Genomic DNA, 25,607 nt, shown 5'->3' on the forward strand with positions numbered 1-25,607 from the left:
CCTGCTCCCAGCTCCTGGGGACAGGGGTTGGGAGAGCTGCCTCAATAGTGTGCTGAGCACCTTTCCCCTGGTGACCAGCAGCAGGGAATCTGTGGGCGCCAGTCCAGCACTTGGGATTATCCAGTTCCCTTCAAAGGAGGCTTTTTGGCTTCTATTGATGATTGCTGCTTGAGTCCCTCACTTCTACAGGGATTGCAAAATAGTGAGGTTTCCACTTCCTTTGACCCTTTGCCATTTATTTGCTAACAAGTTACTGAGTTGCTAAACAGAGTAAAGATTCCTTGCCTGTAAAACCCTTTCTTTGTGACTTCTCCATCCACAGTGGAAGGACTGAAACCAACCTAAGACAAAAATAGGGAGCAGGAGGGAGCAAAGCTGCTTACTTAACAGGATGTACCAAGCCCTGGGGCAGCATGTGGGTTCATTAGAGGTGGGACAGGAAGGGCTATCTTAGCTAAACTATTGTGCATTCATACTTGACACGTTGTATTGGTTTTTGAATCTAGGTGACACTGCTGACTTGGGGTCAAGGGTCCGAGTTTCTTAGCTTATTGGTGTACTACAGTACATTCTTTAAATTACTAAGCAAATGGAATTAATGTGTAACCTAAGAACCAAACAGAGGCAGGTGTTGGGCTGAGAGAAAATTGGGCAGCAGGACAGAAACAATGCATCTTTACATTTACAAAACATTTTTATCATCCACTAAATACTTCCTTCTAAATTGCCTTTGCCATCGCAACAAACCTGCAAGAAAGACAAACAGGCTATTTATCCCCATTTCCGGAATGAATGAATGAACAAAATAAAGGCAATATGATCAGGAAACGGTGGGATTCAGTGTTTTCACTCACAGAATGACTCTGCTTTCTTATTTTTTCTTTCTTTTTTCTTTTTCTTTTTGAGACAGAGTCTCGCTCTGCCGCCCAGGTTGGAGTGCAATGGCGTGATCTCCGCTCAATACAACCTCCACCTCCTGGATTCAAGCGATTCACCTGCCTCAGCCTCCTGAGTAGCTAGAACTATAGGCGTGCACCATTATGCCTGGCTAATTTTTGTATTTTTAGTAGAGACAGAGTTTCACCCTGTTGGCCAGACTGGTCTTGAACTCCTGACTTCAAGTGATCTGCCCACCTGGACCCCCCAAAGTGCTGGGATTACAGGCATGAGCCACTGTGCCCGGCCTTTTTTGTTGTTGTTGTTCTATGTTGATAATTGGATGAGAGAAGTTGGTTTATTACAAATGGAAGCTTTTCTTCGATCATAGGAAGCTGATGGACGTTGTAAGATCAAGGAAAGAACAAACGGAGGTAATCAGCTTAGAGTCAATCAGCAGCCTCCTTGGAAGAGTGTGGGCCTCATGAAAAGGTAACAAGTACTACATGCTGAAATGGAAAAAAAATATTTTCCTGAGAAAGTGAATGAATTAAAATTAGACCGTTATAAAAATACTATGTAGACACATGAAAAAAATTCATAACCATGCAGGAAATGCATGACTGCCAACATTTTTAACGACGTAGTTTCGATGGAAATTATGGTCAAATTAGTAATACATACATTCTCTTCTTGACAAAAATTGGAAACATTAATCCTAATCAGTGAACACTTAATAACTACCTTCCCCTGAGATAATAACAAGAGGAACAGAAATTCTTCAGAGTATCATTTTCCTTATTCTCTAGAGAGAAATAAAAGCTCTTTAGATAATATGTTTATTAACCCAGGGCACAGAAATCTCTGGGCCCAGGGATGAAAATTGAAGTAAAGCACTTGCCATCCCACATTGCAAATGGCTCCGCAGATCAGGAAGGATGAAGAGTCAATTTGTGGACAGCCTGGGCGCTCCTCAGCAAGTCGGCCAGAACCAGTCATGCGGCCCCATGCGGAGGCTCTGCAGAGGGGACCCAGCCCTTCTACAAGCAGACGCACTGCCATCTCATACACACCATGTACGTGGACTGCCTGCACAACACTGACCCGTAAGGGGTGTTCTGTCAACAGAGGCCAGCTTCCTTCCAAACTGACCAGAAATCTGTCCAAACTCACAGATCCTGCGTCTACAGGGAAGTGCCAAGTGCAGCCTATTCTGAGTGTCGTCTCTGAACTTTGATGGGCAGGTGAGATTGGGGCTCACTGCTGGGCCTTTACACTCACTTCCGCAAACCTGGGGTTCAGAATAGCCAGTGATGCTTTCATTTGTGCCTTCCATACACCATCCAAACATGGACAAACCATGTAGGACTGGCCTTTCCAAAGTGTTACAGAATCATGTACATGGGTCTATCTATTGCTGTGTTCTTATGCTTTAGATCACATTCCTGCTTCATATTTGAAGTAAGAGATACATGGCAACATGAAAGAAATACTTTTTGTGGCAACATGGGGGAAGTATGAGAGTCACAGAGAACTTAGTTCAAACCCAAATTATCCACTTACATATGTCTTTACATACTCCAATTTCTACTCCTTCATGGAACGGAAACTAGTGGAAAGCTCAGAGATCCCAATTGAGGCCCAAATGTGGGAAGTAAAGCCTCTTGACCTCAGCCCAATGGTGGCAACAGTACATTAGGGAAAGGTGCCCTCTGTAGGGTTTCTCCAAGTGCTGGACCCTGACCAGCAGCCTCAGAATCACCTGCAGCGCTCATTAGCCGCACAGCTTTCAGCCCCAACTTCAGATCTTCTGAGTCTAAGGTTGGGGTCTAGGAATCTGCCAAGGATTCTTCTGACAGCTCAGGTTTCAGAACCACATTCATGAGGGAAAGAAAAATATTAAGGGTTAAAACAGAGCAGCTATGAGATCCAGGAGCCTGTTATCACATGGAAAGTCTCCTTTTCCACCAATCTTGCAGAGCAGTTTGGCTTCATTCAAGAAACCACTCAGTTTCCTTATACCTACCTTCTGGGTTGATGTGAGGAGGAGAAATAATATACAAATAGTGCCTAATGCTCAACAAAAGGTAGCTATTAATAACATTATTATTAATAATCAAGAGCCCCCTCACTTTTCACAGGTTCTACATTCCTAACCCCATCATGAAGCCAGTTCAGGTGGAACAGAACAACCTTCCTGGTGTTATTATAAGACTGCAACATTGTGTAATGAGATACACCTTCAGAGGCGATCAAGGTCAGCTGTGACCAATAGAGACCATGATCCTAACAGAAAATGAACCCCACTCAATTAAGGGCTTACCATTTTCATTCTCAAAGGCATTTCTTCTTTAACAACACTTATTTTGAATAGATAGCAGATGTAGACTGTACAAACTTCAAAAACAACAAAGAAAGATACAATGAAAAGTCAGTGTCACTTGCTCATCCTTAGAGGCAGCCACTACTAACATTTCTCCAGTATCTTTGCAAACATGAATGTATGTATTTTATTTGTCCCTATACACAATGAGTAGCATACTTTATACACTATTCTGAACCTGGTTTTTTTCTTGAAAATAAAAAAGATATTTCATATCAGCACATACAGAGTTCCAAGGGCTGTATACTAATCCACTAAATGGATGCACCGTGATTTAACTCTCTCCCTATGGGTGGATATGTAAACTCTAATCTTTCCATACTAAAAACAATGCTGTACACATGAAATTACACAAACTGGCTTGTCTATCCTCGGAAATCTCTAGATTGCCTTGCTGGGTTAAAGGGTACGTCCGTTATTAACACTAATACACTGCGGGTCACTAACGTTGAGAATTCCTGTTCACCAAAGGCATTTTATTTCTTTTTTTATTTTAGAGACAGGATTTCCCTCTGTTACCCAGGCTGGAGTGCAACGGCACAATCTCGGTTCACTACAACCTCCACCTCCCAGGTTCAACCGATTCTTGCGCCTCAGCCTCTCTAGTAGCTGGGAAGCTGGGATTACAGGCGCGCATCACCACGCCTGGCTAATTTTTGTATTTTTAGTGGAGACGAGGTTTCACTATGTTGGCCAGGCTGGTCTCAAACTCCTGACTTCAAGTGATCCACCTGCCTCAGGCTCCCAAAGTGCTGTGATTACAGGGGTCAGTCACCGCGCCCGGCCACCGGAGGCATTTTAAATGATCATCCACATTAGAAACATAACGAAAAAACCTGGAAAGGTAAGCAAAAGCCTTCAATGTGTTCCTTTCTCTGCCTTGGTGATCCGAAAGTCGTGCTAGGGCTTATATACCTAGGCGAGGGTCGCGTGCTAATGGTCCCTTTCTTTTCAATATGCACCCGCGGTGGGACTTATAGAACCTTTATTTTCAATACGTAAGCAGTCACGCTTCCTCGAGCCTAAGGCTTTGTGCTATTCTTAAATGCTTTCCTCCTCCAACGCTGCGGCTCCCTCCTGAGCCCGTAGCTGCGGCGCGCTGGTGAGGAGCGCCGGCCCTGGGTGCCGTCCGCCACCCTGGAGGGACCGGTCCAGGGAAAAGTGCTCGGGAGAAGCCAGGGGCCCCGGCTGCGGTCGCTGGCCCGGGGCTCTGTGCACTCCCCAGTGCCCGGAAACCGCAGGTGGCCCAACTGGCGGGCCGGGTCTGCCCACGAGGATGCAGGAAGCGCGGGGGCCGCGGGCCGCCCGGCCAAGGTGCCCTTGCCAGGAATCGGCGCAGACACAGGCCCTGGGCGCCGGGGGAACCCGGCCAGTCCCACCGCGCGCTGCGCCGCAGGGGCCCCACTGCAGGGCGCCCCAAGACCGCGCGACGCTCGGCAGGGCGCCCACAGCCCTGCGGGCCAGAGAGATGTCACCTCCACGCCCCCGCGGGCCGGGAGCCGCTGGAGCCTAGCAACCGCCTGTCAGCCCCCGCCCTGCCCCAGCCGTTTTACGGCAGCGGGCCCCGCCCCCGTGCGCCACAGAGGGCGGGAAGGAGGTGTGCGCCACGAGCCAGCCAGTCCGCGCCACCATCTCCGGCCCTGCGCCCTGTCATTGGCCGAGAGCCGGGCTGCGCGGCACGGCCGTAAGGCGTGGCGGGGTGTCGTGAGGCGGGCCCCAGGGCTAGCTCGCTGTCGGCCGCCGCCGGGTGGGCCTGGGTGTCATTGGCTCTGGGAAGCAGCAGCAGCGGCAGTGTCCTCTCGGGGTCTGGTGTCGGCACAGCCATGGCTGGCGCGCTGGTGCGGAAAGCGGCGGACTATGTCCGAAGCAAGGATTTCCGGGACTACCTCATGAGGTGACGAGCGCCGCAGGTCGGACCCCGCAACCCGGAGGGGCGCCCAGGAGGCTGCGACCCGTGCAGTCAGCGACGAGGGCGGCCGCGAAGACGCGGTGGCCCCGGGCAGCGGGTGGGCCCGGGCCCAGGCGAGAGGGTGCGCTTCTCAGGGGGCCCCCACCCAGATCCCTCCCGGACCCCCATGCCCCGAAGCGGACGGCGTAGAGAGCCGTTGACAGTGGGTGGGGGTGACAGTGGGTGTCCTCTCCCGGCAGGGTGACAGTGGGCGCCCCTCAGGGCGGGAGAGACCGTGTCCTCTCCCGGCAGGGTGACAGTGGGCGCCCCTCAGGGCAGGGGTGACATTGGGTGCCCTTCAGGGAGCGGGCGACGGTGGGCGTCCCTCGTGGCCAGGGTGACAACGGGGACGCCTCCCCTGGTAGGGATAACAGTGGACGCCCTTCCCGGTCAGAGTGGCAGTGGGGACCGGGAGGGACGAAAGTGACCGTGGGCGCCCCTCAGGACATGGTGACAATGGGGACGCCTCTCCCGGCAGGGGTGCCAGTGGGCGCCCCTCAGGGCAGGGTGACCGTGGAGACGCCTCTTCTGGCAAGGGTGACAGAGGCTCGTTCCTCTCGCATAGTTCAGTGGGGAACGTCCCTCTAGGCCAGGTGACAGTGGCTCGCTCCTCCGGGCGGGAGTGGTCTCCTGGCCGGTTTCTACCAGATCCTCGGAGTGGGTCGCCGGTCACCTGCGTCGGTCCAGGTGTGCTAGAGGCCGCGACCTGGGCGTGGGTTGGGGAGACGCCAGCGGGAGGCGCTGCTGAGAGCGCGGCGCGGCGCTGTTGGAGCGGAGCTTCGGGTGCACCCAGCCAGCTTCTGGGACAGCGGAAATAAAATGTGCTGGCCTTGGGTTCGCCTTTCGGTGTTCTCATTATAAGGACTTTAAGCTTGGGAGGAAGTACAACTTAAGATGTTTTTATATACGAAATTCTGTCATCCAAAGTAAAGTGATGTGTCTCTGAGGACGTACCTTTTTCTCCTTGTTCTGTTTTCTGTTCTCTCCTTTCCAATTAGAAACAAGGAGCATTCGCGGTTGGAAAGCCTGAAAATACGTCTATAATTTATTTGCACCTCTAATCTTGAGGCGCTTGCTTTTATTTCAAAATATTGACTATAACTTTGAAGCAGTTTTAGGTTATTTAGGAGGATAATTTTAGTTTTTCAGTGAATGATTTTAAAATCGAGGTAAGTGTACAGCTGTGGGTTTTTTTTTTCAGTAGTTAATAGTGTGGTCAAGAGGTAAAGAGGTGAAAGCTGAGGAGAAATAAATCCTGTTATAACCGTCCAAAAGGTATAGTGTGAAGGCAACTTGTTTTAGCAATAAATAAGTTTTAAATCCTGAATTTTATTGCTAATACTTTTTACTTCCACTTTTATAGAGCACTAGGGTAGGAAAAATAATTCAGTCTGCCGTATGGTAAACTTGTAAACGGAAGCTTCACTTCTGATTTTCATAAAAAGACATTTCTATGCTTAAATCGAACTAGGATTAATTAAGATGGATATTTAGTACTGTGGAGCACAGCAATTTATCAGATTCATGGTAGTAAAAATGTGAACAAAGTACCAATCTGAGGATATGCTCTTAATCCTTGCAGTTAAGTTTCTTTACAGCTTTGAATTTTAGCTTTTTATTAATGTCTTGTATAATGAACCTTCCTAATAGGTACAGCTAAAGATAACATTGTATGGTAAAATTAAAAATACAGTTTTGACACCTAGCTATATAAAAATTATGTTGATAATTACCTAACAGTTTTCTTTTCTTTTTTCTTTTTTTTTGAGATGGAGTTTCACTCTTGATGCCCGGGCTGGAGGGCAGTGGTGCTATTTTGGCTCATCCAAACCGCTGCCTCCTGGGTTCAAGTTATTTTCCTGCCTTAGCCCCAAGTTGCTGGGATTACAAGCATGCACCACCATGCCCGGCTAATTTTGTATTTTTAGTAGAGACGGGGTTTCTCCATGTTGGTCAGGCTGGTCTCGAACTCCCGACCTCAGGTGATCCGCCCACCTCGGCCTCCCAAAGTTCTGGGGTTAACAGGTGTGAGCCACCACGCCCGGCCCTAACTTCCTAGTTTTATTACATAGGAAGAATTTGTTAAATATATTTTCAAGGAAGAGAGCTCTGCTTTTCTAAGTGTTATATTTTCTTCTACTAGATGGGTTTCCAAGAGCCAGGCTTTTCAAAAGGATACTTCAGTATATCATCTAACCTTCTTTTCTAAAATTAATTTTATGTAGCTTTAAATTTTTATACTTTCTCCAGTATTTAATTCAATTACACTTTGACTAAATAAGGAAAAGAAAAGAATTGCATTACTCAGAACAGTGTTGCCTGGTAGAGCACCAGACTAGGATTCAGAAGAATGACTCACAGTCCAGGATCCCCAGCAAGTTGATCCCAGCAGACTTTATTTGCCCATCAAATGGGTTTAATGATAATGCTCTTTTTGGGTTATCAAGAAAATTAAATTGGATAAGGGATGTGAAAATACTAGGAAACTCCAGATCACTCTACATTTTATTATACCCTTCTGTTTTTGAAAGCAAAAACACTTTTTAAAGTTTATAGTTATTTAGAAAGTTAAAATCTTGTGTGAGCTATAAAGCTCTATGATCCTGAACTGAAATTATTTTTGAAAGGTGAACACGTGATGTGAAACATTCAGCTGACCTGTTTTCCCTGCCATTCTTGGCAGCAGTGGGAATTCATGCTAGGTCTGCCAAATAGTGATTGAGGGCCAGTTTGAGGTCAGGTATCAAAACTCTGACCAGAAGCTTTTTATTTTAGTGTTTCCTCCTAGAAAGAGAAACCTTTCTTCCTAGAACGTATCAGAGGAAAGTACTTCCTATTTGTTCTTCCAAGCTTTTTGCTTACAGCCCGGCTTTTGTTTAGCAAAGAAGAATAAAATATAAAGCAGAAAATGTAATTATATCTCTCTTCTTCTAATCAGAAACAAGGTTCTATCCCTTCCTCTTTTTACTTCATCAGTTGCCTGTTGTACATACTTTGCATGCTCTGCATTCTTTTTGTAGCCTACTGAAGGGGTCTGGAGGTTTTCTCAACTAAAGCTGTTCTAGAATTTTAAAAATTAATTGAGTTTTTCAGCATAAATTTAAAATCATATTTTACACAGATTATAAATTTATTTCAATCATGTTTTATGAATCAAGTTGAACATTCTTACTAAACTGAATTTCCAAGTGTATTTATTTATTTAGAGACAGGGTGTTACTATGTCACCCAGGCTGGAGTGCAATGGCATGATCATAGCTCACTGTAACCACTCACTCCTGGGCTTAAGTGAGCCTCCTGCCTCAGCCTCCCAAGTAGCTAGGGCTACAGGTGTGCACAATCATACCTGGTTAGTTTTTTGGGTTTTGTTTTTTTGTAGAGATGGGACCTTGCTATGTTGCCCAGGCTGTTCTTGAACTCCCAGCCTCAAGCAGTCCTCCCATCCTGGCCTCCCAAAGCTCTGGGATTACAGGCATGAACCACTATGCCCAACCCATCCACATGTATTTTAAATGATGATTTTTTTTTTTTTTTTTAACTGAAAGAGTTTATGAAACTGGCTCTCACTTAGGACACCTAAGAACCAAAGGCAATGTGTGGACTTTGATTGGGCCTGGTGTGAAAAAACAGCTGGAAAAGGCATTACTGGGATAACAGAACACTTAAATAGGATCTCAGTATTAAATAATATTAAATAATTATTGGAAATTGTTAGTTGTGATAATAGTACTGTTAAACCTAGGTGATGAGTTTGAATGATGGATTTGAAGCCCAACTCTTGCTTTCCAGCTTTGTGAGCTTGGGCAAACTGTTTAGCTTTTGTGCTTTGGTAGCTGTTTAATGACATACTATAGCGCTTGACAAAAGTAAGTGTTGAATTTATTTTTTATTGTAACTAATATTGCATGTTTAATCCCCAGGATTTCTGGTACTCTCTTTTTGGTACTTTATTCTCTCTCTTCTTACTTACCTTGATTAGTATCTTGAATCAAGAACTTCCTGGGTCTCTATTCCAATACCTTTTTCTTAAGAAACGATTCCCTCACCTTTCTTATTGACAGAATAAAGAAAGAGAGCTTTTCTTTGCTTTTCCTCTTCTCTCATTCTCCTTCCTGGATTTCTGGTTAAGAAGAATAAATTAGAATAAGCAAAAAAGTTTTGAGGTAGGACATATATTTTAATGATTAACTCAATCAAGGTCTGTGCAGCTTTATTCTGGAGACTGATTCCTCTTCTCAAGTTGCGTATATTACAGTAAAGGTGAATGGATACACACACACACACACGTATGTATTTGTATATGTGTGCAGAGGATGTTTTCTTAAGAAGAAACTAGATCATAGAGTGCTTTAAAATCAGTTAATCACTTAGCATGCTTATGAATCTGAAGTTAGTGGGATGTTTGCATTGAATATTCTGAAGTTAATGAGGTATTCTAAATTAATTTTAACTTCTGAGTCTCCAGGAAAGCTTTCAGAATTTATACTTACCACCCAGGTGAGAAGTTGCAGTAGAATAAAAGGGAATCTTTCCCAAACTTGTGGAATTTTAGAGTCGGAACGGGCCTTAGACATTCCAGTGCTTCATTTGCCACATGAGAAGGCTGATATCTGAACCAAACAGATAATTTCAGAACCTCTGGATACCAAACTTGTGAAGCTAAAACAGAAATGTCAACTTGGGATTTAGAGGAAAATAATAATGTGTAGAAACGGTTTTGAAAAAAAGGTTTTAGATATTTTTGTGCTCCGTGTTTTCCTGCATATGTCTCCCTTTTCTCTGCCAAGCTGCTTTTCACACCCGGTCCTTGGACTCTTTGAGCACTTCCCTGCCATATAATTGACTTTCAGAAATTGAATGAAGCTGTAAATGTCGAAGCAGGACTGGCCATAAGAGTCTCTTAATATCTGGATAGTCCAGTCACAAAGGTCTTTACTGTCATTCAGCTGACTTTTGGCTCGCTAAATATAGCTGAATATCACAAATTCTAATTGTTAAAACCCTCCCTCATTTTAATTTGAACTAGAAAACTAGACAAAATTTGGTAAGAATAAATTTCAGCAAACTGTAGAATTATGATCTAGAATATCTCAAAATTTTATCCCATTTTACTTTGAATAATGTTAGAAATATACTATGCTAGGCTGTCAGTTGGATCCTTTTAGTACTACATAAGTAAGTTATAAATTACCTAAATTCCTCTCAGTACTTTCAGAGAAAGCTAACATTACCGTAATTGTGGAAAAATTAGAGACTGACCTAAAAGCTCCTCTGCTCCTTTTCAAATCTCCTCCTGGTTCTGCCTGCCTGCCTCCACTTCTGCCTCCACCATGTCCATCAGGGTGACCTAGCAGCCCTACAGGGTGTTCACCTCTGGCCCCTGGGCCTTCAGCAGTTGCTCCTACATGAGCAGGCCCAGGGCCTGCATCACCTCCTTGATTGTCTCCCGAGTGGGCAGCAGCAGCAGCTTCCAGGGTGTCCTGGGCACTGGCATGGGTCTGGCTAGAGGCTATGGTGGGGCCAGGAGTAGGGGAGGCATCACAGTCGTCACAGTTAACCAGAACCTGTTGAGCCACCTTAAGCTGGAAGTGGACCCCAACATTCAGGCCATGTGCACCCAGAAGAAGGAGCAGATTGAGACCCTCAAAAACAACTTTGCCTCCTTCATCGACAAGGTGCAGTTCATGGAGCAGCAAAACAAGATGCTGGGAACCAAGTGGAGCCTCCTGCAGCAGCAGAAGACGGCTCAGAGCAACATGGACAACATGTTCGAGAGTGACTTCAACAGCCTTCTGTGGCAGCTGGACACTCTGGGCCAGGAGAAGCTGAAGCTGGAGGCGGAGCTTGGCAACACGCAGGAGCTGGTAGAGAACTTCAAGACCAAGTACAAAAATGAGATCAATAACCGTACAGAGCTGGAGAATGAATTTGTTCTCATCAAGAAGGATGTGGATGAAGCTTATGTGAACAAGGTAGAGCTGGAGTCTCACCTGGAAAGGCTGACTGATGAGATCAACTTCCTTAGGCAGCTTTGTGAAGAGGAGATCCGGGAGCTGCAGTTCCAGATCTTGTGCACATCAGTGGTGCTGTCCTTGGACAACAGCTGCTCCCTGGCCATGGTCAGCATCATTGCTGAGGTCAAGGCCTGGTATGAGGAGACTGCCAACCGCACCCGGGCCAAGGCTGAGAGCATGTACCAGATCAAGTATGAGAAGCTGCAGACGCTGGCCTGGAATCATGGGGATGACCTGCGTTGTACAAAGACTGAGATCTCCAAGATGAACCGGAACATCAGCTGGCTCCAGGCTGAGATTGAGGGCCTTAAAGGCCAGAGGGCTTCCCTGGAGGCCACCATCTCAGATGCCAAGCCGCCCTGGGAGCTGAGCATTAAGGATGCCAATGCCAAGCTTTCTGAGCTGGAGGCTGCCCTACAGCAGACCAAGAAGGACATGTGTGGCCTCTGCATGAGTACCAGGAGCTGATGAATGTCAAGCTTGCCCTGGACATTGAGATTGCCACCTACAGGAAGCTGCTGGAGGGTAAGGAGAGCTGGCTAGAGTCTGGGATGCAGAACATGAGTATCCATATGAAGACCACCAGTGGCTATGCAGACGAGCTGAGCTTGGCCTACAGGGACTTAACAAGCCCTGGCCTCACCTATGGCCTGGGCTCCAGCTTTGGTTCTGGCAGGGGCTGGAGCCAGCTCCTTCAGCTGTACCAGCTCCTTCAGGGCTGTGGCTGTGAAGAAGATCAAGACCTGTGATGGAAAGCTGGTGTTCAAATCCTCTGATGTCCTGCCCAAGTGAAGGGCCACAGCAGCCCCACCCAGTCTACCCACCCTGGGGCTGCCCCAGAGCCTGTTGGAGAGGCTGTAGTGCAGGGCTGCACAGGGAACAGGACACCCACCTGTTTTAGTCCCTTTTCACACTGCTTATAAAGACATACCCAAGACTTGGAAGAAAAAGAGGTTTAATGGACTTACAGTTCCACAAGGCTGGAGAGTCCTTACAATCCACCACACCCAGTGAAAATTTTTAAAAAATAATTATAACTGGCTGAGGCGGGTGGATTACCTGAGGTCTGGAATTTGAGACCAGCCTGGCCAACGTGGTGAAACCCCATCTCTACTGAAAATATAAAAATTAGCTGGCTGTGGTGGCACATGCCTGTAATCCCAGCTACTTGGGAGGCTGAGGCCGGAGAATTGCTTGAGCTTGGGAGACGGAGATTGCAGTGAGCCAAGATCGTGCCACTGCACTCCAACCTGGCCAACAGAGCGAGACTGTCTCAAAAAAAAAATAAATAAATAATAATAATAATTGTTATTTTAGGAAAGAAGGGAAAATGGAATCATACAAAATGCTCATTTAAAACCATAAAAGGCAGAAAAAGAATGGAAGGCAAAAAAAGAACAAAGAACAAGGACAACAAATAGAAAAACAGTAACAAATATGGTAAATAGTATTAAAACTATATCAATAATCCTTTCAATATCAGTAGACTAAAAGTACCAATTAAAAGACATATTGTACGAGTGGATCAAAAAATAAGACTCAATATACATTGTCTACAAGAAACCCACTTTAAGTGTAAATACACATCTAGATTAAAAGTAAATAGAGATAGGTGTACCATGTTAACATTAATCAAGAAAAGGCATTGGTAGCTATAGATGGAGCATAGTTCAGAGCAAGGAAAATTACCAGGGATAAAGAGAGACATTACATATGATAATGGGATCAATTCTCCAAAAAGACATATGCAATGGTTAATTTTAGGTGTCAACTTTACTGGGTTAACAGATACCCAGATAGATGGTAAAACATTATTTCTTGGCATGTTTATGCAGGTGTTTCTGGAAGAGATTGGCATTTGAATCAGTAGACTGAGTAAAGAAGATGTGCCCTCACCCATGTAAGTGGGCATCATTCAATCTGTTGAGGGCCCCAGTAACAGAAAGGTAGAGAACAGACAATTTGCTTTCTCTTCTGGAGCTTGGACATCCATTTTCTTCTGCCATCAGACATCAGAACACTAGGTTATTGGGCTTTTGAACTCTAGGATTTACAACAGTGGCCCTTCAGGTTCTCAGGTCCTTTAGCCTTGGACTGAGTTACAATATCGGCTCCCCTAGTTCTCAGACCTTTGGACTCAGACTGAGTTACAGCGCTGGCTTTACTGATTCTCCAGCTTGAGACTTATTACTTCTATAACAGCATAAGCCAGTTTCCATTAAAAATTATACATATATACACATGTATGTGTATATGTATCTATAGCTATACATCTTCTACATCTTCTATTAGTTCTGTCTCTGTGGAGAGCCCTAATACAGGTAACAATCTTTAATGTGTATGCACCATTAGAGCATTAAAACACATGAGGCAAAAACTGATAGAATTGCAAGAAAAAATGATGAATCCACTAATATAATAGGAGATTTCACCCCTCCATCATAAATAGACCCAGCAGGCAGAAAATCAGTACGGACATAATTTAACTCAACACAACAATGAATCAACAACTGGATATGATGAACATCAGTAGACTGCTACATGTAACAGCAGCAGAATACACATTCTTCTCAAGCTCACATGAAACACTCACCAAGATAAATTATATTCTGGAGAATAGAACACATCTTAACCAATTTAAAGGACTAGAAATCATATGGTGTGTGCTTTGGAATTAAACTAGAAGTCACTAACAGAAAGATAGCTGGAAAATCCCCGATACTTGGAGATTAAACAGCACACTTCTAAATAACTCTGGGTCAAAGAAGAAATGTCAAGATAAATTTTTTAATATTTTGAACTAAATAAAAGTGCAAACACAACTTACCAGAATTTGTGGGATACAGTTAAAGCAGTGATTAGAGAGAAATTATAGCATTGGATGCATATATTAGAAAACAAGAAGGTTCTAAAATCAATCATCTAAGCCTCCACCTTACAAAACTTAAAAAAAAAAAAAAAAAAAAAAAGCAAATTAGAATGAAAATAAGCAGAAGAAAGGAAATACAGTAGCTCTCCACCCACCTTATCCAGAGTTTGCTTTCTGCAGTTTCAGTTGCTTATGGCCAACTAAGGTCTGAAAATACTAAGTGGAAAGTTCCAGGAACAACCAATTCATACATTGTAAATTTTGTGTCATTCTGAGTAGCGTGATGAAATCTCATGCCATCCCACTTTGTCCTTCTTGAAACATGAACCATTCCTTCGTCCACCATCTGTATGCTGTAGATGCTACCTACTTGTTAGTCACTTAGTCATGCCACCTAGTCACTTAGCCATGTCAGTTGTCAGATTGTTGTGGTATTGCAGTGCTTCTGTTCAAGTAACCCTTATTTTATTTAATGATGGCCCCAAAGTACAAGACTAGTGATATACAAGACTACTTTGAATATGCCAAAGAGAAGCCATAAAGTACATTTTTTAAGTAAATAGGTAAAAGTTAAAGTCCCAGCACATTATTCTGTGGATATCAACACACAGATTTTGGAGTTTAAATGGACAGGGCGGTAAACCTGAAAATAGCCAACACAGTATTGGAGGAGAAGAACAAAGTTGGAGGACTGACATTACCTAACTTTAAAACTTACTGTAGAGCCACAGTAATCCAGACTGTGGTATAGGCAAAGGAATAGACAGATCAATCAATGGAACAGAATGAAGTGCCCAGAAGTAGACCTACATAAACAAAATCAACTAAATTTTGACAAAGGAGCAAAGGCAAAACAATGTAGTAAAGACAGCCTTTTCAACAAATAGTGCTGGAACAACTGGACATGCAATTGCAAAAAATAAGAAGAAGAAACGAATGTAGACACAGACCTTATACTATTTACAAAAATTCACTCAAAAAGGATCACAGACCTAAATGTACATCACAAACTATAAAACTCCTAGCAGATAATTTAGGAGAAAATCTAAATTACCTTGGGTTTGATGATCAGTTTTTCTGATACAAGATCAAAGGCATGATCCCAGAAATAATTGATAAGCTGGACTTTGTAAAAATTAAAAAGTTTTGCTCTGTGAAAGATGCTGTCAAGAGAATGAAAAGATAGGAGAAAATATTTGCAGAGGACATAACTGATAAAGGACTTTATCCAAAATATACAAAGAACTCTTAAAACTTAATGATAAGGCCAGGTGTGGTGGCTCACGCCTGTAATCCCAGCACTTTGGGAGGCCAAGGCAGGCAGATCACTTGAGGTCAAGAGTTTGAGACCAGCCTAGCCAACATGGTGAAACCTCTACCTAATTCTCTACTAAAATACAGAAATTAGCTAGGTGTCGTGACGGGTGCCTGTAATCCCAGCTACTTGGGAGGCTGAGGCAAGAGAATCACTTGAACCGGTGAGGTGGAGATTGCAGTCAGCCAAGATCATGCCACTGCACTCCATCCTGGGCAACAGAGCAAGACTCCCTCTCAAAACAAGCCAACAAAAACCACAAAAACAAAACTCAATAATAAGAAAGGAACTCAATTAAAAATGGGCTGAAGACCTAAACAGATACCTCACCATGTTCAGATTGGCCAAAAGATTGGACACCACTGTTCTACATCATATGTCATCAGGGAAATGCAAATTAAAACGAGATACCACTAAATATCTGTTAGAAAGGCCAAAAGGCAGAACGCTGACAAAAGCAAATGCTGATGAGGATGTGAATCAACAGGAACTCTCATTCGTTGCTGGTGGGAATGCAAAATCATACAGCCACTTTGGAAAACAGTTTGGCAGTTTCTTACATATTCCTTGGTATTTACCCCTAGGAGTTGAACACTTAGGTCCACACAGAAACCTGCATGTGGATTTTTATAGAGGTTTTATTCATAATTGCCGAAACTTGGAAGCAAACAAGATGTCCTTTGGTAGGTGAATGGCAAAATAAATTGTGGTACATCCAGACAATGGAATATTATACAGCACTAAAACATGAGCTATGAAACCATGAAAAAAGACATGAGGGAAACTTAAATACATATTACTGCATGAAAGAAGCCAGTCTGAAAAGGCTGCATACTACCTGATTCCAACTACATGATGTTCTGGAAAAGGCAAAATTACGGAGACAGTCGAAAGATCAGTGGTTGTGAGGGTTTAGGTGGAGCACAGAGGACTTTTAGAGAGTGAAACTACTGTAAGACACTGTAATGATGGATGGATGGCATTATATGTCCGAATCCACAGGATGTACAGCACTAACAGTGAACCCTAATGTAGATATGGACTTTGGGTAACAATCCTGTGTCAATGTAAGTTTCGTGATTGTGATAAATACACCATGGCGGTGGATGTAGATAATGGGAGAGTGCGTGCATGTTTCGGGACTGGGTATATATGGGAAGTACTTGGGTTCAGTTTTACTATGAACCTAAAACTTCTCTGAAAAATAAAGTTTATTTTTAAAAAAAAACAGAATACTTAATTTTTAACTGGAAATATAGTTTCTCCTCCATGAGAATTCAAAATCATAAGTGAACCCAAGAAAGTCTATGAGTTTTGTGTTTGTTTGCTTTTTTACTGAAATAAAGGCAGCATACCAAATAAAGAGAAAATCAAGAATATTTTCTAAATGGTTTTGCATGACTGTCCCCAAATTGCAGTTTATATGTGGCTTATAAATTTATCTTTTTTTTGAAACAGGTAATAATACATATTTGGAAGCATTTTTTTTTCTAATTTGGTTCTGCACAAATATGCTTTTCAGATATTTTGATTGAGTCATTGATTCATGCATTCTAGAAAGTCCTGACTTAGAATTGAGGGATGATGAGTTGTAGTGTTTTGTATTTAACAGACATATTTAAACTGACTTGACTCTCAGATTGTTTTACAGTAATTAAGGTGATTATATTCATGTAGGACTTTTGAATTGAGCAGGGTATGAAGGCAGAAGGTAATTCTCCCTTATTCTCATACATTTGTAATCTATACTAAGGTCTTCTGTTGTAAAATAGGGTATAATTGAGCTGTTGTATGATTTAAGGAGAGAGTCCTAAAGGAAAAACTAAGTTATGTCCAAGCTGAAACTTTACATTGTAAGTACTACATCCTTTAAAATATTTTTATAGGGAAAAAATGTGCCCTTGGTTATTCATAGTTACCTAAAGGGCCAGTGTTCAGATACTGACAAAGGTATTTTAAGGAGAGCAATGCTGTAGGTGACTGACTGTTCTAGCTAGATTGTGCTGTCTGATCCAGTAAGGTTATCAATCTCTCTGCTATAAAGCATTGTGGTCAGTTTGCAATTGGTGTGAAATATAATTTGGATAATTACATTTGTATATATAATTTTATATGAATGATATACATTTCATAATATAACCTATCTGAAGCACATAGTAGGACTCTCTGATCTGCAGTTTCGCCTTCTGTAGTTTCAGTCACTCAAGGCCAGTTGTGGTCCAAGAAAATATTACAATATTGTGAAAGAGAGCGACCACATTCTCAAAATTTTTATATCAGTTTATTGTTATAATTGTTCTATTTTATTATTAGTAATTGTTGTCAATCTCTGCCTAATTTACAAATTAAACATTATAATAGGTATGTATGTATAGGAGAAAGACATAGTATATATAGGGTTCCATATTATCCACGGTTTCAGGCATCCACTGGAGGTCTTACAATGCATCCTCTGAGGATAAGGGGGACTACTGTATTATTGGCACCATCAACAATTATTTTCATGTTACAAATTATAATCTCTGTGCTCTCTAAAACAAAACAACTAGTAGAATTCTTTGGACTTGAGTGTGTTTATAAAGGATTTTATTTCATTTTTCCCCCTGCTGTACTGCTCAATTTTATTATTTTATTTCAATAACTCTTTCAGTAGCTCAACTTTGAGATTTAGCCCTAAGAGAAGAGCTCAGGTATATCCTGGCAAGAGAAATTGCTATTTCAGAAATAAAAGTAACTCAGTATAAGTTTTTGGTGTATTTTTAAGTTTAACATTCTGGAAAACAGCACTGACATTTTTACTATTCATTCATTCATTCAACAGATATTTTTAAAATTCTAATGTAAATGCCAGGCACTACTTTAAGTAGTCCAGTAGTAACAAAAATACATCCCTCCAGGGGTTCACATTCTGATGCAATGTGTTAGTAAGCAGAAGGAAAAGTTTCATTGTTAATAGAATTCTGCAGCAGTATGCTTCTCTCCAACTTGGCACTTTTAAGGAAATATTTCCTCGAAAGCTGTGCTGTCCAATTTGAGAGCCACTAGCCACAGGTGGCTACTGAGCACTTGAAATGTGACTAGTTCAAGCTGAGATGTGCTGTAAGTGTAAAATACACACTAGAGTTCAAAGAATTGTATGAAAAACCATGTAAAAGTTCTAATGAATAGTTTTTATTGATTACATTTTGAAATTAAAATGGTTTTTTGCATACATGTGGATTAAATAAACTATTAATACAAGTAATTTCTGTGGTTTCTTTTCACTTTTCTACTTTTCTTTTTTTTTTTTTCTTTTTTTTTCCAGACGGGGTCTTGCTCTGTTGCCCAGGCTGGAATACAGTGGTGTGATCATACCTCACTGCAGACTTGAACTCCTGGGCTCAAACAATCCTCTGGAGGCACAAACCACCCATGCCCAGCTAATTTTCAAAATATATTTGTGTATAGATGGGGTCTCACTATGTTGCCCAGATTAATAGTGAACTCCTGGCCTCAAGCAATCCTCCTGCCTTAGCCTCCCAAAGTGCTGGGATTACAGGCATAAGCCACTGTGCATGGCCTTCTTTTTACTTTTCTTAATGTGGCTTCTAGAAGTTTTAAATTACATATGTGGCTTGTATTTGTGCCTTGCATTATATTTCTACTGGATAGTTCTGCTCTAAGGATTGCACTTACTTTCCATAAAAATTAAGATCTAATTTCATTAAGTCAAAGTTCTTATTAGAAATGATATTACTTGATCTTTTAAAAATAATGAATGTACTCTGTTAATATTGTAGTCCTGTTACTGAAATTTGAATACAGGTGTAAGGTTGCAGTAACCTAATAAGACCAAAATCATTTGATTTTTTTTTCCATGTCTCTCCTGTTTGAACTTCGGTGACTCTTCACAAAATAGTACGGTAAGAAAATTATTTCCATCCATTTCAGGCTTTTGCAGACTTTCTGCATTAACAGAGTTATGGACAGCAGACTTAGTGTCCTTTGCTTGTGAGAGCCTCTCTAGCCGCCATGGCTGGCAGGTTGCCAAGGGTGCCTACTGCACCCTGGCTTGTCCTAGGGAGCCTAGACATGAGCTCTGTGAGAGCCATGCTCCTGGGGCTGCTCCCTACTCCTGTTTTTAGAAACAAGCATATAATTACTTCATTGATAACAGTCACAGTGGAGCCTGGCAATGATGAAAGGAAACAGAGAAAGAAAAAGAGAAAGCAGGAAAAGAAAGGTGGGATGATTTTTTCCTGTAGGGTAGAGTTCATTTCCATGGCTTGATTTCACGCAGGAAGTGGTGGTGTACAATTCTGTTGGAACTTTCTTTTCAGCACAATTAAGAATTATAATGAAGTAAAATGTTTAATCCAACATATGTTAATTTCTTTTTGGATTTTAATAAAGTTCCTTATTTTTCTCAAAATTGCTGAATATCTGACAGAGCATAAATCAATCATATTCTAAAAAAGGGAAGAGAGAACTAGAATCATGTACTAGATAGAAAAGATGCATTATAAACTTTCTAAGGTTAGATATTTTAGCAAACTAGTGTTAAAATTATCTTTACCTTTTGTGTTCTTCTTAAGAAATATGTTTTCAGTATCGCTCAACACTTACAGTCATAAGTGTATATATAGTTCTTAACTTGCAGAACTCTGTTCCCTATAACCTAACACTCATCACACTTAAACTTTTTATTTTATTTTTTTATTTTTATTTTTTGAGATGGAGTCTTGCTCTGTTCAGCCCAGGCTAGAGTGCAGTGGCACAATCTTGGCTGCAACCTCTGCAACCTCTGCCTCACGGGTTCAAGTGATTCTCCTGTCTCAGCCTCCCAAGTAGCTGAGATTACAGGTGTGCGCCACCACACCCAGCTAATTTTTGCATTTTTAGTAGAGATGGGGTTTCACCATGTTGGTCAGGCTGGTCTCGAACTCTTGACCTCATGATCCGCCTGCCTCGGCCTTCCAAAGTACTGGGATTACAGGTGTAAGCCACCATGCCCAGCCCACACTTAAACTTTTAATACCATCACTTAGCCAGGAATCTCCCAGGGCTACTTTAGGTTTAGATTTATTCCATTGTCCATTTCTACTTTACCCCCACCTATAAAAGAAGACACATTCACAACCGGTGGTAGAGAAACTGGTTTATATGCTCCTCTTAGAATAACTCTTCAGGCTTTGTCACAGCCCTGGGTTCATGCATGATAAAGTAGACAGCAACACCACCATATAGTGCAGAGGAATGGAAAGAGAGTAAATGGAAAAGGAGATGAAAATAGACCAAGTGGAGAAAGGCCTGGTCAAAAAAGGAAGAAAAGGAAGGTCACTATGGAATAATAGAGAGTTGAAAAATGAAGTGACACCCAATAACAGGACAGGTAGGAAAAGAAGTAGGTAAGGGGGAGATAGATACTCTCCCTTAAAAGAGTCTGGGGAATAAGGAAAAAAGAAAACTGGCCATATCTCATCTAAATATAAGAAATTAAAGGTCATTGTTAATAGAATTCTGCAGGAGTGCACTTCTCTCCAACTTGTCATCTTGTCATTTTTTTTTTTTTGGACAGAGTCTCGCTCTGTTGCCCAAGCTGCAGTGCAGTGGTACAATCTCGGCTCACTGCAACCTCCACCTCCCAGGTTCAAGCAGTTCTCTGCCTCAGGCTCCCAAGTAGCTGGGATTACAGGCACCTGCCACAGCACCCGGCTAATTTTTGTATTTTTAGTAGACACAGGGTTTTATCATGTTGGCCAGGCTAGTCTTGAACTCCTGACCTCATGATCCACCCGCCTCGGCCTCCCAAAGTGCTGGGATTACAGGTGTGAGCCACTGCACCCGACCCAACTTGTCATTTTCAAAGAAATATTTCCTCTAAAGTCGTGCTGTCCAATTTGCGAGCCACTAGCCACCTCATCTAAATGTAAGAAATTAAGTGAAAGTTGCAATAGTGAGTATCTTAGATAATATCTAGTCTGAACGCAAGAGGACTAATTAGCCAGCCCAGAATCTCAAGATTCTTTAAACCAACTGTGCCTAATTTACAGAGTTTATAACTCACATGTTAAACCCTGAAATACTTATCGTGATGGCTATATGGGAACTCTGACCTTTTATAGTTATTTCAATGACCTTGTGGCTTACATGTTAAGTAAACATTTTTAAATACTCTATTATGCCAAATCTAATTCCCATTTATTTTTCTTATATTTCCCTTGGTTTACCACTTTTTAGGGAATTTTTGTATTTTAACCCCTCATCAATAATAGAAGCAAAGTCTAGAAATGTATTTAACAGTCTGAATTTAACCTAAATGTTATGATAGGCAGAAGTCAAGCAAAGACTGTTTTTACTCTTTAGTGTTGGGATAACTAAAAGGGGTGTTTAGCCAACAAGATGTGGTTTCTTTCAGATTTGGAAATATTATTTCCAAATTCTAAATTAATGAAACAATTTTTCATTTAATGAACAAAAGCCACAAGCCTTATTTTATTTCAGCCTCTAAAATTAAATTGATTGTGGCTGCTGTCAAACACAGACAACTTCACTTTGGTATCCTTGAATGAGTGTAGTTGTAGAATGAAAAACTATTGGTTCATTTTTTTAATATTAATGTTAAGTTTTTGCTATTATGTCAAAAGTACTTTCCAATCTTAATTTCTTAGTGTCTGGAGTCCTGGGTATTGATTTCCAAGTTCTTTTAACTTAGAATAGCTCATATAAGCTGAAAAACAATTTATTCCCTTATTAAGCTTCTTTCTTCAGAAAAGTACCCAATTTACGGTCTGCATTTTAAGAATTATTAACAAATATCCTAATGAAAATTTGGGAAAAGGAGTGTGGATAGATTTAAACATAAAAATTATGGAGAATAGTTCTAACAGGGTTTGAATTATAGCAACAATGAATTGTGTAAGAAGTTAATCTTATTTTTAAATTTTCTAAATGGGACAATCAGAGACAACTTGGTTGTAGTGTGGAAACCAGTAGGGACCTTGGGAAGCTGCCAAACCCTTTCTAGCTCTGGGCTCACCTGTAAGAACTGCTGATTCCTATGGGAACACTTGGACAATCCAATACCTGAATGTTAACCATCAATTAACCCAGTAAACCTGCAAAATGGAAACGAAGATTTGTTTTCACGAGTTTCACATGGTTATTTGAAGTAAGGAAAATTTCAGCTATTTATAGTTCTGTCTTAACTTTTTCCTCTCTTCATTCTTTTCCTCTCATTTTTTGTAGCACTTCTGGGGCCCGGTAGCCAACTGGGGTCTTCCCATTGCTGCCATCAATGACATGAAAAAGTCTCCAGAGATTATCAGTGGGCGGATGACATTCGGTAAGAATGCAGATTTGGATAATTGGGAGAACTTTCAACATAGTAGAGCTCCTGCTTGCATTTCAAGATTGTAGCACCAGATGTTACAGTCACTATCAGAAAGTCACATACAGAATGTGATGGCATGGAAGAGTGTTACTTCTCCATGTGAGTAAGAAACAAGATTAATTAGAAATATTTATCTAGGAAGTAATAACATCTTATTTGCCTTTCAGATTTAGCACAACCAACTGAAGAATGTGTCATCTGAATCATTCTAATAGTCACTCTAATGATTTATATTGTGAACTTTTTTGGGGGAAAGTGTTATTAAACTTACTTGAAACCCTGATATTTGAACATAAAACTGTTGTGGAGGGAATAAATAATTCTTTCATATAATGAATGGATTATAAGCAACTCTAGGAGATAAAAAAGAAGTGGCTAGAATGAATTTCAGCCTACTCTTGCTCTGAAATATGTTCCTTAAATGTTTAAATAATTAACAAAAATGCATAGCAGTACAGTAAAATTTTTTATGAGCTTCCTATTCATACAGGCATTTAAGTAACAACTTTTATCTGTCAAAGGCTTTCGCAGAAGAGGTTCTTTTTTATCAAGGCAATGGAACTGTTCATCTCTGTGGTCCTATCAACTCTCTCAGTTTTCTAAGTTATTGATTATCTTTGCTCTGCTATTTTTGGCAGCCCTCTGTTGCTATTCTTTGACATTCATGAGATTTGCCTACAAGGTACAGCCTCGGAACTGGCTTCTGTTTGCATGCCACGCAACAAATGAAGTAGCCCAGCTCATCCAGGGAGGGCGGCTTATCAAATACGAGTAAGCAGATTTCAATTTAGCTACTTTCTTTTCAGGAATTTGAGGAATTGGGGTGAATGAAACTAAACTCTTGTCTGAGGGAGTACTTGGGGACTGGAGTGTGTATAGATGTGCTTTAGCAGTTGGGGAAACCACTTAATAAAACATGCAAGTTAACATGAAGTAGGATACAGGCTGAGCATCCCAAATCCAGAAATCTGAAATGCTCCAAAATATGAAACTTTTGGAGTGCCAACATGACACTCAAAGGAAGTGCTCATTGGAGCATTTCAGATTTTGGATTTTCAGTTTAGGGATGCTCAACTGGTATAATCCAGTTATTCCAAAATCTGAAAAAATCTGAAATATGTCTGGGCCTAAGCATTTCAGATGAGGGATACCCAGCCTACATTACTGTTTTTTAAGTTGCAAGTTGAAATAAATGTTATGTAAAAGTGTCTTTTTAAAGCCATCCAAAGCCCTTGTGATTGGCATTGAAATGTTGTTTCTCATTGAATTTTTGTTTCTTTCCAGGATGACTAAAAAGGCATCTGCATAACAATGGAAAATGAAGAACAAGGTCTTGAAGGGACAGCATTGCCAGCTGCTGCTGAGTCACAGATTTCATTATAAATAGCCTCACTAAGGAAAATACACTGAATGCTATTTTTACTAACCATTCTATTTTTATAGACATAGCTGAGAGTCTCTAAACCAACTCTCTGCTGCCTTACAAGTACTAAATATTTTACTTCTTTCCATAAAGAGTAGCTCAAAATATGCAATTAATAATTTCTGATGATGGTTTTTTCTGCAGTAATATGTATATTATCTATTAGAATTTACTTAACGAAAAACTGAAGAGAACAAAATGTGTAACTACCAGCACTTAAGTACTCCTAATTCTTGACATTGTCTTTAATGACCACAAGACAACCAACAGCTGGCCATGTACCTAAAATCCTGTCCCCACTGTTTAAAAATGTTATCTGTGTATCTCCATGCAGTGTGTATATTGAGATGCTGTAACTTAATGGCAATAAATGATTTAAATATTTGCTAAATGAGTATGATTAAATATCTCGCTGCATTCCGTAGGAAACTGCAGAATAGTGTATATGAAAAGACAATTATAGGTGAAAATGGAGCTCCTTGAAAACTATGGAGACGGCTGGAGGAAATGCAGAGCTGGAAGACCAGTGTTTTCTGGAAATCATCGACAGTCCAGCTACGCAGAATGCATTCTTTCTCTTATGGGCAAGTGTTATTAATAGAAATGCCCCTCAGTCACTGAGACTCAGGCCAGTCACGTGAGTGTTCTGGGCTTCTCTTTCTCCATCTGTAAAAAGTTGCACAGGCGATTCCTGTGGTGATCTAAGAATAATGCTGCTTTCCCGAGAAAGCTGTTGAGATTGCAGTCCCACAGGAATGGGCTGATCCTGTGAGGAATCAACTTTCAGGGGAGGGATGGAACCGCTGACTAGGAGCTGCTCCGGAGAGGTCTGACCAAATGACTGAAAATATTCTAAGAGCATAGTCCTGACTTCTTATTTCACATTATACAGTTAAGTTAGGGTTTTTTAAAAAATCCAACTTGAATCTGATTACAGTTTCCCATTCTCTATGTAGTGGCAGATGAGGGCAGCAGAGAAGCCCATGCTGAGCAAAGGGGAAGTCCGTGAGGTGCAGTCTCCCTCAAGGGTCCATATTCTGTCACCTCTTTTTCTTTTTTTGAGACAGGGTCTCGCTCTGTGGCCCAGGCTGGAGTGCAGTGGCGTGATCACAGCTCACTGCAACCTCCACCTCCTGGGTTCAAGTGATTCTTCTGCCTCAGCCTCCCAAGTAGCTGGGACTACAGGCACATGTCACCACACCCGACTAATTTTTGTATTTTTAGTAGAGGCAGGGTTTTGCCATGTTGGCCAGGATGGTCCCGAACTCCTCGCCTCAAGTGATCTGCCTGCCTCCCAAAGTGCCAGGATTACAGGCGTGAGTGAGCCACTGCACCCAGCTTCATATTCTGTCACTTTTCTTTTCTTTTTAAGGTGCTATACAGTTCACAAAGCATTGTCATATGTGT

General features: G+C 41.6%; 1 protein-coding gene across 2 annotated transcripts; it reads left to right on the top strand.

Moving 5' to 3' along the window:
* Window positions 1-4,951: 4,951 nt before the first annotated feature.
* Window positions 4,952-24,591, top strand: MPC1 (mitochondrial pyruvate carrier 1). 2 transcript variants are annotated; one of them, XM_010371683.2, is made up of 5 exons: window positions 4,952-5,153; window positions 19,304-19,307; window positions 22,633-22,729; window positions 23,416-23,548; window positions 24,062-24,591. In XM_010371683.2, exons 1-5 carry the CDS (start codon window positions 5,083-5,085, stop codon window positions 24,084-24,086), a joined length of 330 nt encoding a protein of 109 aa, XP_010369985.1. In that variant the 5' UTR covers window positions 4,952-5,082; the 3' UTR covers window positions 24,087-24,591. The 2 variants fall into 2 exon arrangements, with proteins under 2 accessions (XP_010369985.1, XP_010369986.1); XM_010371684.2 differs by lacking the exon at window positions 19,304-19,307 and having other exon boundaries at window positions 5,031-5,153.
* The last annotated feature ends 1,016 nt before the right edge of the window (window positions 24,592-25,607 follow it).

Source organism: Rhinopithecus roxellana, chromosome 4, assembly GCF_007565055.1.
Source record: "Rhinopithecus roxellana isolate Shanxi Qingling chromosome 4, ASM756505v1, whole genome shotgun sequence".
NCBI lineage: Eukaryota > Metazoa > Chordata > Mammalia > Primates > Cercopithecidae > Rhinopithecus > Rhinopithecus roxellana.